The sequence below is a fragment of the Aphelocoma coerulescens genome, chromosome 3 (genome assembly GCF_041296385.1).
Source record: "Aphelocoma coerulescens isolate FSJ_1873_10779 chromosome 3, UR_Acoe_1.0, whole genome shotgun sequence".
In the NCBI taxonomy this organism is placed as follows: Eukaryota; Metazoa; Chordata; class Aves; order Passeriformes; family Corvidae; genus Aphelocoma; species Aphelocoma coerulescens.
In genome coordinates, this window is record NC_091016.1 from 70,037,389 (window position 1) to 70,056,006 (window position 18,618).

The 18,618-nt window shown below is 37.0% G+C and overlaps 1 protein-coding gene across 1 annotated transcript; it reads left to right on the plus strand.

Annotated features, from left to right (window-relative positions):
- The first annotated feature begins 220 nt into the window (after positions 1-220).
- Positions 221-8,642, plus strand: TMEM244 (transmembrane protein 244). The gene is made up of 6 exons (XM_069008573.1): positions 221-296; positions 2,440-2,525; positions 3,073-3,146; positions 6,098-6,223; positions 7,683-7,727; positions 8,548-8,642. The coding sequence occupies exons 1-6, from the start codon at positions 264-266 to the stop codon at positions 8,640-8,642; spliced, it is 459 nt and encodes a 152-aa protein (XP_068864674.1). The 5' UTR covers positions 221-263.
- Positions 8,643-18,618: the final 9,976 nt, after the last annotated feature.

The window sequence follows — 18,618 nt, forward strand, 5'->3', positions numbered from 1 at the left end:
TTATAGATGTGTTTCGGCTGACTGCAGCTACAAAAGTACGAACATTGCATGAGCAAGCAGGATTTTCTCTTTGCTCTTCAGCGGCTTACATTTAGCTCACAGCTGTCTTCAGTCTCAAGTCAGTTTAATCCAATCAACTCACCTCACCCTGTCCTATACTTACCCATAAGAATGTTTTTTGGGGTGAAAACCAGCTGCTTCTTCCTGCTAATGTTGGCATACGAAATATAGCAACAGCACTTTCTTTCACTCGTCATGTGTCCATGGCTCTCAAGGTCAAAACTGCTGAAACCAAGGTAAAAGGAATTGAGTTTATTTAGTGTTGTATTTGTCATCAGATAGTATTAGAGAATTAGACAACTGTTGTAGGGCTGAAATGAGCTGTTGCTTTCATTCTTACAGACTGTTCTTAAACGTTCTCTTCCTAAAAAAACCCAAATTAAAAGGATACTTTATCCTATAGTGTTGGTAGCAAGTACTGCAAAGTACATCTTACAAAAAGGATATCAAAATATGTGATGTTGTTCCACTTATGAGATATAATTCTTGGAAGTGTGTAATAAAATTTTACATTTGATGTCACCAGTGATTTCCTAAGATTCTTCCTTTGTTTTGACATATAATGAATAATCCTGTAGCTTTTAACTTGTGGGGTTTTTCACTTTGAAATATCAGAAGATCTAGAAAGGGAAAAATAGATTGAAAATAAAAAGTATTCTCAGATTAAAAAAAATATATGTTTAAATTTCTGTGGCAAGGTCAAATAAAAAAAATGGGGTAGAATGTGATACCACTGGAAACTTTTCAGTGTTTTTATTTTCATGTAGCATGAATATCCTCAGGCTACTCAAGTGAGCAAAGCATACTATACCTAATACCTCACTACATCCCTAAGACAGGGACTAAGAATATTCTGGGTACAAAGAGAAAAATACTGTGCCTTTGATGCCAGTGAAAGTTCGTCACTGACTTCAAGGCTAGGAATTTGCCTACTGTAATTACAGGTCAATAGGTCATCATCTCAGAGCCATCCTTCAGCTCTGTGATTTTCCCTTCAGTCCTGGCTCACCACTTTTATTACTGTACCAATCTCCATCTAGGGCAGATAAGGCTTCACAGAGACAGTTGCCAGAGGAGGGGCAAGAGGAGGGGCAATGGATAAAGGAGGAATTACAGGAAAAGTGCAACTGCTCAGAGCAATGAAACGAGAAAGATTCAAACCAAAAATGTGCCAAACATTAAACTTCCAATGCTTGAAGATATGTTCAGGGGAGTAAGAGGTAGCATGGCTGCCAAACTTACCCGTGACATTGTAGTTAATTACCATTACCACAGTGATTGTGCACACTGTGGAAAGGAAGGGATCAAATGGGTTATTTGGGCAATTTTCATTTCGAATAAGAATACAGACAGTACGAAGCAGCTGTATTTAGCCCACAAACCAGTGTGGCTGAAGAGATTAATAGTTCTCAGGTTTTGCTTGGCTTTGTTTTGATGTAAGGGGAAAAGAGTAAGACTGTCCTAGACTTTTTCTTATTGAAAAATATCAGTTTTGTACAGGCATGATGGGTTTTTCTCCTGTTGCATTAGAAACTAAAGCTCTTTACTCTCTTTTCTTGTGGGAGATAGATGCACTATTCAATATTTATCACTTTACAACATTTGGCAATATAAAAATAAGTGGTTTGCTAAATTTGCAGTGTTTCCACTTCTGTCAATGTTGGATGCTTCTGCAAGTACATTACCTACCACACAACCACTAAAAGAACTAAGGCCAGAAGTGAATGTTAGAGTTGAGGTTTCATCCTCAGAGGCACCTGCTTAGTAGGATCTCTTCTTTCCAAAGGGAGTTTGTTCTATTGGGTAATTACCTTTACAGTTCAAGATGTCCTTCCTGCAGCTTTTGAATTTGTCTAGCTAGAACTTGTAGCTGTTTACTTCTTGAGTCTTTTCTGATAGATTAAAGAGCCCTTAAGTACCTGGTATTTTCTTCCTGTGGAGGTACTTATCTATCATAATCAAATCATCCCTTGGAGCTAAACAGATTGACCTCTTTTGGGCTGTAGTCCTATTGAAGAAAAACCCCAAACATTTCTAGCTATCAGCACCCTTTTGAGTTTCTTTGAGCCTTCTTAATTTCTTAATAACTATCAAGAAATGTCCTTTGCCTTTTAGGAACACTTGTAAATTATATATATAGTAGACATATGACAATATATGATAAAAACAAAGGCATACATGATAGCCACACATTAGGAGCTGAAATGTACCAGAGAGCTTTTAACACATTTATGTAATCAGCAACAGCAAAAATTCTGCCTAAATATTTTATTTTACAAACTTTTTTCACATTATGATTGATAGAAATCTAGAATTTTTTTCTGACAATGCCTGATGTTGACATGGCTTTAGGTTTTACTGTCTTATGCCCTTTTTCAGGTTGTTCTGGTGAACCTGTTGATATGCATAGTAGTTTTCTACACTGTGTACTATGTGGTCCTATCTGTGTGCTTTGCAGTATTCAGGTAAGATTTCCCTGTCTTTAGTCTAATATGCTGGCATACTGCAACTGGATATCACGAGTAGAGATATGCTTGTTTAAAAAAAGCATCCAGAGTGAAGACATCCTGGCCCAGTTATTCTGTGAACATATCTTTGAAATTCAGTTAAATTGTTGTACCTGAACCATCTTTCAAATGCACAAATTGGCAAATGGAGGCTCAAAACTAATATAAAACGTTGGTTCTAATATTCTTCCTTGCAGTTGCATCATGTACATTAATGAACGTAAGAGAAGAGATGACATGAAAAAAAGGAAAATAAAGATTTTATATTCAATGAAAATGACAAATTATATCCCCTTAGGAAGGTATTTATTAGCATGCACAGCACCAAACATCTTAAATAAAAGTGAGCAAGAGCAAAACCACAACTCAGAATGGGATTTAGAGAGCTTGCAAAAACCCAGAGTATTCAGTTTGAAGTCCTATTTAAAAGCACCCGTAATATGTCATATAATCACTAAGACATCACTAAAATTCTCTGGTTAAATTTATTCATATTTTTCCACAGGATTAAAATGTTGGACGGTTTGGCACCTTTTGATTTTAAAACGAATCCTTCATGGATTAATCCGTATTATTTAGGTAACTGAAGTTTGTTTCTCTTTTTTTCCCCTCAGTCAATAAAATATATTGTATGTGGATGTAAACTTGTCTTCCAATGGACAGTATTTTAAAGCTGTTTTCATAATACCAATGATTTCTGTATTTTAACTACACTGCAATTAAATGTTTATGCATCTTGCCAGCACTTCTATTTCTGTATTGCTACTTAACATTCAAGTGATTTTTAGGCTTTTTGTTGAGTTCTTCTTCTGATCTTGCATCATCAGAAGAAAATGTTCTGCTTTGCCAGGATGTTTCATTTTCATTGCAGAACAATTACCTATTCTACATCAAGTTCCTCCACAAAGTTGTTTAATTTAATTTTCATACTGCAGCAAATTTCTTATGAATCACTGGATCCAGATCTGAGAACCAAGTCACATTCAACTAATGGCAATTTTGCTTTGGTAATGCTTGAATACAGTGGGCATTAAAATACCAAGATTTGATTGTAGCTCAATTCCTAAATGTATCTTTATATATCCTAATACAAATTTCTGCAATTTGTCTGAATCTCTCAACATATATTCTTTTTATCTAAACTGTCATTCCTAAAAATTACATGCATACATAAAATTTTACCAGATTTGTAATCTATTTTACAAAGGCAAACCTCATAATCTGTCAATAAAATACGCAAAGCTAAAAAGTAAATTGGTTACTTTGTAGGTTAAAAAGTGTAATAAAAATGCATGGATGTTTGTGCAGTGTCAGTACTGATTCCAGATGAAGAAAGAACATTTATGTTATCACAGTGGAAAAGAAAATTAAAGTATATTCCATTAGAATTACTTTTCAGGGTCCAAATGTAATTACTGTATGTCAATATGATTTTTTCCCCAGAAAATTTTATCAGTTAGTTTGATGCAACATGTTTATATGCCAAATACAGCAGCTATATCATACTATGTCATAGTGTTCCATCCTCCTTTCTGTCTGTCCATGAAAACAACATGGAAACACATAAGAGCAACTGTTTAAAATCTAAGGGCATAGAATCACAATATAGATGTCTGAATGATGTTGCAAATGAGAATTAGTTTACTCAAGAGTTTCACTCATTTCTGTTAAAAACAGAATTCTGTCTTAAGATAACCTCAAAATAAAGATGGAAATCAGCTCAGAGATGAGGTATCCTTTCTTGCCCAGTTTTGTAAAAAAGTTTCCAGAGCATTTGACTAATTAAACACACTTTCTAAATTACAAAATTAGTGGCATAATTTAAAGTGATTCTATATTCATGAAATATAATAAAAAATACTATAATTCATTGTGAAACAGTAATTTTTTAAGTGTTATTTCCCACTTTCCTAACCACATGAGGTTTTTCCAGTTATATTTTTCTTATTTTTCTTACAATTGTTTAAAATACTCATTGAAAGATCCATCATAACATAGCGAGTAATAGACCCTCTAAATAAAAGAATAAAATTGAAGGGCACAAAATGCTGCCAAAGTAAATTTCACTGTGTATATTGAGTGAAAAAAAAGAAATATGGTCTCTCTACTGTCAGCTACAGCAATCATAGAGATTATATTATTGCAACAGTAGGAAAAATAAATAATTCCAATAAAAATGTTACTTTTATATGCCCATGTACTTAAAAAGAAGAACAAATTGCATTTAGATGGACAATTAACTGAATTACAAACTCAGGTTTATGGCCTGTTGTATGTGAACTCAGGACTAAAGCTAGAAGAGACATCACATATTTTCCATTCCAGCCCCTGCTATCCCATGTGGCCACACAGCTATCAGCACCAAGAAAAGCCAGGCTCCTTCTTGTAGGGATGCTTTGCCTCTGCTCACCTTGTAGGCTCTCTGCTCTATCTCCCCTTCTATGTCTTGTCTTTAAATTGTTCTGAGGTAGATAATATATATATAGAGAGAGAGAGAGATGTAGATATTTTGGTATATTTATACACCATATAAATATATGATACAATGAAGGGAGGAAGCTATGAAGTTTCTTACCAAACATAACCCCTTAACCAGACAATTTTGTTTTGTTTGAGAAAAAAATTACTTATGTCGGTATCAAACAAATCTATTTGGCACCATATGCAAAGATTGTGGATGGTCCCTAAGGAAAATTTTCATTAAATTTCTCTTCTAGGTAATATAAATCAGTCATAGTCCTATCACTGGTCACAATCCTGTTATTATATGTTTCTACGTAAAATATGTAACATTTTAAAGTCTACAGGCAAATCAGGATAAAACCCATGCAGATGTCTGTGGCAAACTTAAAAATTATCTTTGTAATGAAAGCATAAGCATAATATTTCATAGAATCATAGAATCACAGAACCATCTAGGTTGGAATAGACCTTTAAGATCAAGTCCAACCATCAACAAGGCACCACCACCATGTTCACGTTCACCATTAAACCATGTCCTCAAGTATCATATTCACACTCTTTTTTAGACACTTCCAGAGGTGGAGACTCCACCACTGCCATGGGCAGTTCCAAAGTTTTACAACCCTTTCTGTGAAAAAAAAATTTCCTAGTATCCTATCTAAACCTCCCCTGGTACAACTTATGGCCATTTCCACTCCTCCTATCACTCGTTACTCAGGAGAAGAAGCTGACTCCCACCTGGCTACAGCTTCCTTTCAGGTAGCTGTAGAGAGCAATAAGGTCCCCTTGAGCCTCCTCTTCTCCAGGCTTCTTCACACCCCCAGCTCCCTCAGCTGCTCCTCAAAGGATTTGTGTTCCAGACCTTTCCTCAGCTCTGTTGCCCTGCTCTGGACATGCTCCACCACCTCAACGTCTGACTTGTAGTGAGGGGCCAAAAGCTGAACTCAGTGATCTTGTAAGAAAATATGCTATCTCAGATATTTTAACTTCTTATTGATATAATTTTGAATATGAGAAGAGTTTTTTCAAAATCATATTTGGTGAAAATATCCTATTTTCATTTACAGTTCTTGTGATATCCTTGGAAATAACTTTCTTCGTTTGTGGTCTGCTGTTTGCTCTGGTTGTGGAAGAATGGGTTTGGGATTATGCTGTAACAGTTACTATTATTCATATCATCGTAACTTCAGTTGGTAAGTAGGTTTACTGCTAAATATTTGCATAGTATCACAAGTTGAAGGACAAATTCACTATGATTCATCTAACATATTACTGGACTAACTTAATTTTCCCTAAAGCTAAATAAATATATATCTCTATTTTCCATCCATTTGACTCATGCCTCTATTTAAATCCTCCCATTTAAAACTTAATTCTGGATTTGTTGCAGAATTTTAAACCATTATATTTTTATTAAAAAATTAGAGGTTTAGTTCATATTCTAATACTTCATTACAAACAGATCCAGCCTAGATACAATTTCTGCATCTGGGAGGTGTGTTTTTTTCAAATCAAGACATTAACAGTTGTTCATGCCTGGACCCTTTAAGAACTAGTAATTAACACTTTAGCTCAAGTTCAGAGTAAAAAGGAGTTTTGCTTCAGTAAAGTCATTGCAAAGGTTTTAAGTTAGACCATTTGAACTAAATCTCAATGAGGAAAATGAAGCATTCTACCATGAAACTCCTTTGTCCCCCACAAAACTCTTCCCCTTAAAGGAAAGAAAAGGAAAATAATTAGCTGCTGTAAATGAGACTCATCATCTCTTTTTGCCAGCACCTAGTAATCTGCTCCCTCTTCTCATGCTGTTTAGCAGAATGATTCTATGGCTAATTAGGAAATATATTTTAACTCCATCCTTGACAGACCCCATCTGAGGATTCTTTCCTCTTAAAACATTGAGCTTAATATGTTTATTCTAGAATTTAGAAAAACAAAAATAGTTTTGACAAATTAGGACTCCCTCCCTGCTGTATAGTAATTAATCTTCCATTTTCCATTGCATTGTCCATTTGTCTTTTAGCACTTTATACAGATGGGAGATTCCCCCATTCCCTGATGAATTAAACCCAAGACCCACAGAGATTTTGTCTTTAAAAATTATACATAATTTCTCATTTACTGATTTTGATTTTCTGGAATTTAAACTACTGTTATTCCTCATTAATAATTTTTGTATTTAAATCAAGGAATTTAAAAAAAACTACAAAAACCCCCTGTTTGTACATAATTTATACAGGGAGTTATCTTCTGTCATTATATCGAATGATGCATCTTGATGTCCAAACAACCCCAGATTTATCATTGCTTTTTTCAGATGGCCAATCAAACCTCTGCTGGCTGACCTTGAGCTGTCAGCACACGCAGTATGCCTCCCAGTCCCTTTTACTACCTCTGTCAGCTTTCCTTGGGGCAGGCAATATGGTGTTGTAGAATGGCCCTGCAGTTATCACACAGCAAGGACATGGATCAGCTTGGGTGTGGCCAGGGCAGGTGCTGGTCAGGACCTAAAGCATTTGCCATTTCAATATATGTAAAATATATAATCTATGAAACATAACTAAGCAGACCTTTAATAACATACTGCACTGCTTACACGTCCCCATTCTTATTGTTTTAAAATTTACATTTCTACTTTTCTTCTTCTTGCAGTTATGTCTGAATTCCCCCTGATGTTACACTGGTGGCTGGCATTAGGTATAACTACATTCTTCAAAGTTTAAGTTGCCAAAATGTAGAAAATCAGTACTTATAGTATGAATTGTTTTTATTAAATATCTGTTCCATCATTAATTTGAGAATTGTCAGCATTTAAAGAAAAAATATAGGCTTTTCATTCATACTTCTTTTAAGGACACAGGTAAATAATGGTGGACTAGGATTTCCCGAAACCTTAAAAAAATCCTCTTTTTTAAGGCCAGAATGTGCTCAGCTTATGTTAGTCTTGCAAACAAACAGTGGACACGTGCCTTAAAATAAGTCATGATAAAGTCCTGACTAATCAAGCTATCTTAATTCAGGCATCAAAAAGACAGCTGTCCAAGCTAGTCTTTCTTTATACCCTTTATAATCAATGGAAAAAAGCAGGTACCTTCAGAGGCACTGGTATGTACTGCACTGGTACTTATGATAGATGAGATAAATTTTAGTTTCCTCAAAGTGAATGGCAAACCTACATTTCTGAATGCTTAATTTTCTGTAAAATTAGCAGCATAGATTTTTACATGAAAAGTAGATTATCTTGAACAAAAGTAGTTAAGGGAAAAGCACTGGCTTCTGTTCTTCTTTCTCATATGATGGATAACAAGGATCAACAACAGCAATAAATTCCTAAATGATGGGGAGAGACAAATAAATTCCCTGTCCTACAACTGGTTTTGCATTAGCAGCTGCTGGGACTGATGTCTTTGTGAATAGTTAAAGCCTTGGGCAAAATGTATGCTGGTTTGAAGTTTTATCATAAAGTTTGTATTCCACTATAAAAATTCATACAAATGAGCCATATCTTGTCTTTCAGGATCTGGAGTCATTTCAATGATTTGTGGAGGACAGATTTTGGCATACTGCTTGTTCAAAGACAACTTCATTTACCCCATTCTAGATGATTTTTGAAAACGAATATTAGAACTTGCCTTTATATGTATATGAAGTCTATTGTTTCATTAATCAATGTAATTAAAATGAGTTGAAGTTAGCAACTATCTAATTGTAAGGTTAATACTTAGCTTACCAGACTTCTTGTATCTTATGTTTTTTGGCAATGTCATCACTTTCAGCTTTTGCATGTACATTTTTCATTAATCAAATAATTAGATACACTGTCTCTTTTTAAAAAACCAATAAGCCATAAGGCGGATTAGAGCAATGATGCAACACTCCTGCAAAGTTGTACAAGGAGAAGGAAAACGTTTGTTTGAGTGTAATGCTTTCAGGGTGCCTGTTACCTGTTGTATTTTATGAAATACTGACTCTAATTTAGGCTGCTGTCTGACCTCTCACAAGCACTGCAAAACTTTAAAGTCACCTTATCTGGCATAAATCAGTGTAGGTTTAAAGCAGCCTTTACTGACAAACTCCTGTCAAAGCAGAATTGTTGAACAGCACATACCACTGCACCTCATTCCATCTTAAAGCTCTCACTTAGAAGCTGCGCAAGACAACAGCAGCCAGACGTACGATCTCTAATGTTGGGCTGACCCTCTTGCTTCCAGGGATGCTACAGCCAAATGTTTTCTACAAAAGCTTCAGGCTATTCTCAATTTCGCTAACGACCCATTCATGGTCTGGCTGTGCTGAAAGGAGGAAAGGAAAATGCTACTGACAGACACTTTTCTAGATATCGTTCTTTCTTCCCCAGCTACCAGTGGCCAAAGTGGGGGTTTATGGGTAGTGGTAATTAAAAACAACAAACCAATCATAGTAGTGGCTTCTATTTATTTTTTATATCTTCAATCATAGCAAAGTTGTAACAGGAAAATTGTGAGAAGGCAACTTAGTCTTAAATATGAAATCCAGTGACTGGATTTCAACTGCAGTTTGCTTGGGAGAGGAAGACTAATTTGCTGTTTGCACAGGAGTGCTAAATGTTGCATTTGCCTTAATCTCACTCAACAGATAATGCCTCTGAAGAACCAGTCCCCTGTTGATCAAATCAAACATCTTAAAATTTATTGCAAGTTGTAAAATTTTCAATTACGTGTCAGTACTGAAAGTACATGTACAGTGAGAAGCCCCTCTGAGGAGACTCCCAAAAGAAGGAGTTTGTTTCTCATTAATCATAGATATGTAAGTCATTTTAGAGACAAACCAAATATGTAAATCCATAGCACTGAATAGATGTAGACTTTTAGAAGTTTTTCAGCATAATACACTGCATACTGAAGTCAGAAAGGGTGATTCTGAAAAGTGAATTAATTGACTTGCAAATCTTCAGAAACATTACTGTGCAGATAACTGATACCATAGTTTGGAAAATGTTTGGACACTTCTTCTAGGTTTTTTTTCATTTCAGAACTATAGAAATGGATGGGAAGGAAGTAAGGTCTAACGTAAATTTGTACCTCTGTTCTCTTCCTCACAGAGTTTGTATGTGTAAGTAGTGTACCATGTGGCAGAACATGAGTGGATTAGGTACAAAGTTAATCCACGGGGGGAACGTTTCTATTTTTACCCTGACAGGATTTTCCTCTAGATGTGTCAGCCCAGCTGTAGCTTTTAGTGGCTCTGCTGCCCAGTCTTAACATTTTAAACTTTTATTTTCTATTTAAAATCTTAAATCGCCAGCAAGAAATACCTTCAGACTAATATGAAGAGCGCTTTAGTCCCAGTATTTCTTCAAAGCACATACAACTAAGCCAGTAGTAGAAAATCAATCACAGCAAGACTTCTGTCAAGGATTAAAAGCATTAGTCCAGCTACTAGAGGGTCATTAGGTTTTTGCACTACTTTCAGATATGGAATTGTGAGACAATTTCAATATTATTTATTTCATTTTTTCCATCACTTTCATGATGCATTCAATGGTAAATATTATACCTAAAGTGTAGGTAAATTTCATATTGTGCAATAAATATTAATCATTTAAGCAACATGAGCTATATCTGTGTGGCCATTACCTGGTTCGAAGCCTTCAGATATAATATCTGTGTGATTCCTAACTGAGGTACCAAAACAGTACTTTTGAATATGACAAACCTGGCTGTTTCTGGAAAAAAACTCAAGTGTCCCACTTGAGCAACTTGCATGTGACTAACTGATAACAGTCAGGACAGTCAAGGTGGGAAAGAAGAGCTGCTGGAGGAAACAAAGGACATTGTATATGCTTTCCAGCAGACCTGCTGAAGACAGCAAGAAAAGAGCGCTACAGAAAACGGAAGGAAAACAGAGAAAACAACAACAGGGACATGTGTTTGGAAAAAAGGCACATGAAAGCAAGAAATGAGAAGATAGAATAAGACAAGATCAGTGAAAAAGAAAAAATCTGCAGACTGAACTTGTGGCACTGGAGTCTGATGACATGAGACGCATATGCCACTTGTAAGCAGCAATCTGTTTCTCTGCTGATGTAAACATGATTCTAAAACGGGTGGTCTCCACGTCCATAGTTACAAGCATAATCTGTGATATTGTGCTTGTGGCTCCTGCCCCAGGATTTTCAGAATTCTTTGCTCCCTGACTCAGCCAGTCACATGAATATTGTGTAATTTAGTTGTTGTGGGTTTAGTGTTATTTAACCCCTTGTGATATAGCCTAGCAGTCACAAGTTTGCACATACCCAGGTATCAGTGGGGGTGTAATCAATCTAGAAAACCTTACAAGCAGATGGGGACTTCATCCACTTCCAGGTAGAGTTTTCAGGGAAGAAGATTAGAAGTTGCAAACAGAAATCAATGGAACAGTACACAAATAGCATACCTTAATAATACCATACTTAGAGTCATTTTAAGATTTCTTTTCAGAGGCAAGAAACTCCTTTTCATCATGTCCAACCACCTACTGAGACAGATTATAGTTCTTCTTGGCTCAGCCCTCTCTCTAAAGGGCTCTGAATTCATCCTTGTTCCAAATGGTGAAGTGTCTTTCTTGTAACAAAGAATGTGAGTGAAATGGGTGGGGGGGTAAGGAGGGGAGCTGAGACTCTGAGCATGTATCCCTGGGCTAATGCCTTGGAAAGTAGCTAATGCCAAAAAAAAATACCAAAAAACTAAACAAACCTTGCTCTGGGAGCAATAAACTAACGTAAAAACAGCCAAATATCAAACTAAGGAGTACAGGAAACATTATGGGTTTTAGTTGGCATTTTTGCAAGAATATAGGTTAAATACTTACAATTTTGTAATGGAGCAAAGAGTTGGTTATTGCAAACTAAGCCTGTCCTTCTTCCAGCTCTGTAAATTGCTTGATCAACATTTCCATCTCTTTTGTATTCAAACTTTAAAAAGCAAGCAAAATAAAACCCTACAGTACTCATTATTTCTGTATTCCTAAAAATACCAACAACTGGGGCACCAATAAATACAAGAAACACAGTATGAATAATACTGGATTACCAGCAATGTAGATGATTAACCTGCAGTTTCCTACGTTGGATGTTCATGCACGGGATTCCTGTGGCCCAGTCTTTTGCCCAAGTGAGTTTTGTTAAACTGAGAAAAGATGTGAAAGCCTTACACATTCTTTATTTTGTTATCTGGTATGTGTGTTGACACACCATAAAGTTAGATCATTGCTAATCTCCACAGGTATTTAAAGACTTATTTAAATATTTTTTATCTTCCAAATGTGACGTACTTGGAATATTTATTTCTTGGCTTAAGATCCTGTGTAATGATCCATCTGCTCAGTAATGTCTAATACTTTAATCTCTCTTTTTTTTTTTTGAGCTAATCATGGCCCCAGACAGCATGCACTCTCTCATTAGATGTCAGAGAGGATAAAGGTCTTAGGAATGGTTATAAAATTTGGTGGTGTAATTAATACCTTTATTATTGGCTTTAAAAGTTTTAGTGTGAGGCTATGTCCCAACCTCTCCTCTGCTCAAGGAGATTGATATTGATCCCTTTACAGTCGCTCTTCAGATGCACCAGGATAATTATGCCTGTTTTGTAGGGCAAGCATGCTCCATGATGGACTTAGGTCCTACCCATCCATCCTCCAATTCAGAGGACAAAAGGAATACCTTGCAGTCCTCTTCCAGTTTGTACACTCAAGTTTACTCTGCCAACAAGGGTGAAAGAAGAGAAAGATATGTGCCTAGGTGTTGCCCGGACACGTAGCATGGCATGGGCTTGGACTGGGGATTTGGGAAGCGACACTATGACACCAAATTCCAAATTGAAAACCTGAGGAAAGGCCTTGGTCCCAATCTTTTCAGGTGGCCAACCCCTAGAGAACAGTTGCACTCAGATGAAAGGATGAATGGTTCAAACTGGAGCCTGTAAGGAAGCTGCAATTATGTTACGTCCTTGCTGTTGTTGTCCTAAAATAAAGACAGTTGCAGCTGTTTTTATTCCTTACATTCTAGTGAAAATAAATCCCAATAGGAGATTATTTGCTGTGCACTTGCAAAAAGATCTGTAAACAAAGGGCTGACTCCTGCCTCCAAAGCAAAGATCCTGTTATCTCTGTTGGAACAATACCCTATAAAAGGACCATTTATATGTATCCAGAAGCTCTCTCAGACATATGTTGTCACCAGATTTTCAACATCCAAAGGAGAAATGTTTAAAAAACCCCATGGGTTGTGGCAAAATGTTCAAATACGTTAAGAATTACCAATTTCCTATCTGTCTTCAGAAACTTCTCAATTCAAATTACCTCTAGATCAATAGCTCTCAAAATTTACTGATAAAAGTGCTTTGATAAACTTTGTAAACCTTCTTGGGATTCCACACAAAGAAGTAACATTAAAATTGACAGAAAAGATCAATGTGTTTGATATCCCATATGGTATGAACTGAAAGAATTTGTAGATATTAGCCAAATTACACGAGCAAATTCAACAGCAAATTATATTTACATTACTTCAAATTTAGTATTTAAAAATAATCTGAATTCAAAGGGATTGTTTTAACACAACTTCTCTGGAAAATTATAGCAAATCCTACAGAAGTTGCAGTATTCCTTAGTACACTCCCAGGAGAGAGAAAGGCAGGCAGTGAGTGGCAAAGGCAGAGGGAAGAAGGTGTTTCAAGAATGTAGCAGCTTCAATACTCATGAAGAATGAAAGAGAACTTAAAGGAGATGAACCAATTTACCTACCTTGGAGCAATTTTCCATTCTACTGGGAGATGTGCTGGTAGCTAGTCCTAGGAAAACTTTTCAGTAAATCAACAATACACAAAAATTCATTTTAAGACGCCCAAAACCATCAGTGAACACAGCTGATTGAGTTTTCCTTGAAAAAGAAAAAAAGTGAAGGTTGTCAATGTTGATTCATTTCAGTCCCATTAGATCTCCTGTTGTTCAGGACAGACTCACGAGGGTACCAGCAATGACAGTGCAGACATTCAGATCTAAAGCAGTGAACTCCCTAGATCCCCTGAATTCATCAGTCAATTACGTGGTATGCTATATTTTTACAGAAGTTTTTTAAGCATTCAAACCTTGCTTTAGAATTAAATTTTATTTCCTGATCATTTGCCATTGAAACATTTATAGAAAAATGAAAATTTTAATTGAAAAGAAACTACTGTTTCTCCATTGTCAGGAAATGAAACAACATCAGGTCTTCAAGTTTTGAGCAAGTAAAGTCACTTTTGAATAAATATAAAGTTGTATTGAACTGAAATTTTCTCACAAAAATCTGCTTAGACCAGAAGGTAATTTTATTTTAAAAAAAATTTCCTCCAAATGATAATGTTTCAGACTTTATTTGTTGTATGTATTTTTAGAATGTGTTATGTATCACTAGATAACATTTGCAGACTGTTCCAGTTGCCGAGGTAACTATGTTATTTTAATGATCAGCAGAGAGGATCATTATGTAAAACATTATGTTAATTTCAAACACAGAAAATTAATGTCTTGCTGTTACCTTGAAGCTGCACCTTTTTTTTTTTTCCCTCAAAGTGCCTTTTTCCATGAAAATTAATGGTACAGCTAAGTGCTTGCGTGTCCTTTTCAGAGTGATTCAGGTTGGCTTTGAAGGCAAATAAGGCAAAAAATTACACCTGACAACTAACTAATGGCAGATGAAGAAATTCAAACCACCACACTGTTTTACAGGAAGATTATAGGAAAAATTTTTCCATATATTCTTAATAAACATGGACAGTGTGTAGGAATTTTAGGAAAGCACATGTATAATTTCATTTTTAACTTTGAAATATATTATTGTTTAGTTAAGGAAAGTAAATTATAAAGTATATTGAAGTTCTGTTTATGATAAAGTGTGTGTATTGTCCATGATACAGACCATGTGATGAAGATATTAAAAACTTGACGTTGAATTTTTGCTGCTTTTATTAGATTATGCATCTATTAGATTACTAGATTATAGCAACAGTACAAATGCCATGCATTTATGATTCTGTTGCAATCACAAATGCCCTTTCTGGGCCTGCAGTGAGAACCTTGCTGATGTTAGTAGTTCACAGTGCAATTCTGTTCTCAAATCTGCTTTCTCCACAAAAAATTTCTAAATTATCCAAACTATGTCTCACATAAATTATGGGGTTCATAATGACAATTGATGCTATAGGACATCAGCCTCACAACAGCAAATTGTCTCAGGCTACCAAGTGCAACTCAGTTTTGTCACCAGAATCTTCTTTCACCTCTTCTCTGAAGTTCTGTCTGCAGATTGTGTTAAATTATGAGCACTTCATTCTCCAGGTGGAACTGGATGCTTTTATGTATCAGAATATGATATGCTCAAGACATCTGAGAGCTCCTATATTCTCCTGACACTTCAATATAATCACCTGATCCATTTTAGAGTCAGTGAACTCTTTTTTACAATACTCAAAGTGCATTTTGATGGAGTATATTTTTACGGACTGTACCTCTTCATTCCATGGAGCTTACTCGAATCCTTTCCCAAGGATTTCCTCTGCAGGCAAAGCTCTGACTTCAAAAACTGGTAGCTCTTTTTCAGATTCTTTACCTATAATTACACCTCATAGACTGCTCTTCTGTTTCACCCTCACTACCCTGACATGCTCGTCTGGCATGCTGAGGTTTGCCAATTTGTACACATCCCGATGAAGATTGCAAGTGGAAATGTAACAATGGGAAAAAATACCTCCAGAATTGTATTAAATCAGCTAGATACTGTAAAAAGAACATAGGATGATCAGCTGGGAATACAACACCTATTAGCTAATAGGATTAGGAATTTATTTCCCCCTTCCAACAGTTTATGCCTCACTTGGCCACTATGGGCGACCAAATACTTTATCTGAAAAGCTTTGCTTTCATCCCTAGCACGGTGAAAATAGTGGGCTAAATTTTCAATCCTTCGAATTATTTAAAATTTTCTGATGGATAGCTTTCTGCTAGAAAATGCTGATTACTCAAAATCTAAAAGTTCTTTTTGTAGAAATCTTTTGAGAGAATATAATCAAAATATGTGTTACCCTCTTGAGTACTGAAATACACTCAAATATGATGCAAAAAAAATTTGGTTTTTGTCAAACATTGTAATAAAGTGAAGCAATACTGAAACAAAAGTCCTGAAGTGTATGTTTTATTTCAAACATTTCGGAAAGTCTTTTTAGAAATTTTAAACCAGAATTTTCAAAATTATTTTTCATGGAAAGTTTAAATTCTTGCAGGGAAAAAAAGAAAAAAAATGAACATCTGAGGTGAATTTTTGGTCTAGCAAGGTGATTTAAATATTTTAGGGAACAAACAGTTTGAATTTTAATAGCATTTTAAAGCTACATCAGATTGTTGGTCTTTCTGAAAGAAAAAAATATTATACAGATAAACACAAGCATGGAATTAGCAAGTAAGTATTACTTAAGGAACACAACTGAGAGATAACCAATTTTAAGAAGAAATATGAAAGGGGGATCATAAGTACAAAAAAATAAGCCAGCTGTGCTAAAGCTGCTAGAGATGAAACACTATGTCTGCTCCACTCTGCTGTAAATTGTGTAGAGAGCAGCCCAGAGGATGAGAACAAGTTAGCAAGTGAAGGGCAAATATTTTGGAGCTCTAATTGACATGAGCTGAGAAATACAGGAAGTACAGAAAGAATTTGTGGAGAGTAAAGGAATGGCATTGATGAAACAACAAACTTGAGGATGTAGGATATAAAAAATAGATACAATGAGACAAAAATATCCAAGTTGCAGTATTTACCCACTACCAAACCTCCTCCCAACCTATTTTAACTGTCTGCATAATTTTCTGTGTGTTTACAGAACCTGTATTCTGTCTGATTCATCAAACTCCCCAAAACTAAACACACTTTTCTCATGAATCTGATACTGTCAAGAATGTGCAGACAGAAGGGATTAGAGACAACAGGAAACCATAGAGTTAAAATTTGTACTCTTTATGTGGATTTCCAAGAGTTCTTCCTAGAAAAACCGAATTAAAATTTACTGTAGCCAGCTTACTTCAAGAGATGTGTATATATATATATGCTTATATAGTGAATATGTGTGTATATATGCATATGAAGATATATGTGAATCAATAACACCTTACAGGTACAAACTTCTAATTCATAGCAAAAATTTAAATTGTATCTTTGTGGCACTAAACTTACTTCTAAGCTATCCACAGATGCCAAATACTTCCTGGTGGGCTGGAAACATTTCATGTACTGTGGCTTATCTTTGTTTATAGTTTCAGTAGTCAGAATGTTATCTGCATAGTGAAATCCTTCATTAGAGGGGTTAAGTAATTTAATCAAGAATTCTGAGTCAGAAAAAATGAAACACAGTTTTGCGCTCAAGCTTTCTCCATACAAGGTAATGTGTGCATTATGAACGTCTTTGAATTACACTTAACACATACAACTTTTTCAAGAGTCTTGTCTTGTTCGGTGCCCATGGTGGATGCACAAGAAGGGGAGAATAAGGCTGATTAATCTGGAGTGCACCAGAAACAAAGTAATTAACATTCATATATTTGAAAACGTGGTTCTACTGCTCTGATTTCACTTCTGCTGTGATTTTCTAGGTTGCTCTTCACAGCAATAAAGACCCCAGAATTTTCACCATAACCCAAATCAAACAGATGTAGAAATTATATATGGTTTATATGAGGAAGTCATCCACTGTAGAGATGAAATTTCAAGAGATCCAAGATCCAGGAGTGGTTTATAGAGGTAATTTCAGTGTTTCAGTATCCTTACGGTAACATCAATAGTGTTTTATTGCTCCCAGCCTGAATTTGTCTGCCTTCTTCTGCTTCAGTCCTTCTGGTTCTTATGTCTGGTAGATTAAAGAACTATGACAAATGCTCCTGAGTAAACGCTAACACGCCATAATCAAACCACCTCTCCTTCCCCGTTCTCTGCCGAGCTGAACGAAGCGCAGACATGGCTTTCGTACGGCGAGGCAAGCTGCCCAGGCCAACAATCACCCCCCTTGCCCCTCGTTTAACTCTTCCCCACAGAGCTGCATTTGAGAGAGGCACCGTGCGGGTCTCAGCCGTGCCATACGCTGGGACGGGACCGGCTTCCCCCTCCCGCCGGGCACCCACGCCGCACCTCCCCGCCCGAGTTCCCGCGTGCTCCCCTTCCCTCTGCCCCTGGCCCGACCCCAGCCCGTCACGGTGTCCCCGCCGCCGGCCGGCGCTGAGCGGAGCGGAGCGGAGCGGGCGGGGGCCGCCCCGACGGCGGGGACTCCCCGCGCTCCCCCACTCGCGGAGATGCGCCCGGGCCGCGGCCCCGCTGCCCCTCAGCGCCCTGGGCCCGCCGCCCGACCCCACACCGTGGGCGCTGCCCTCCCGGAGGCGGCCGGAGGAGGGGGCGAGGTCGGGCGGTCCCGCGGGGGGGCCCCGGCCCCGCCTCTGCCCGGGCGGGGCGGGCAGCGGCCGAGTGTCCGCGGCGGCGCGGGCGGGGAACGGGCGAGGGGAGAAGCCGCTGCCACCGAGGGGCCGAAAGCGGTGAAGAACCAGCGAGGAGCCG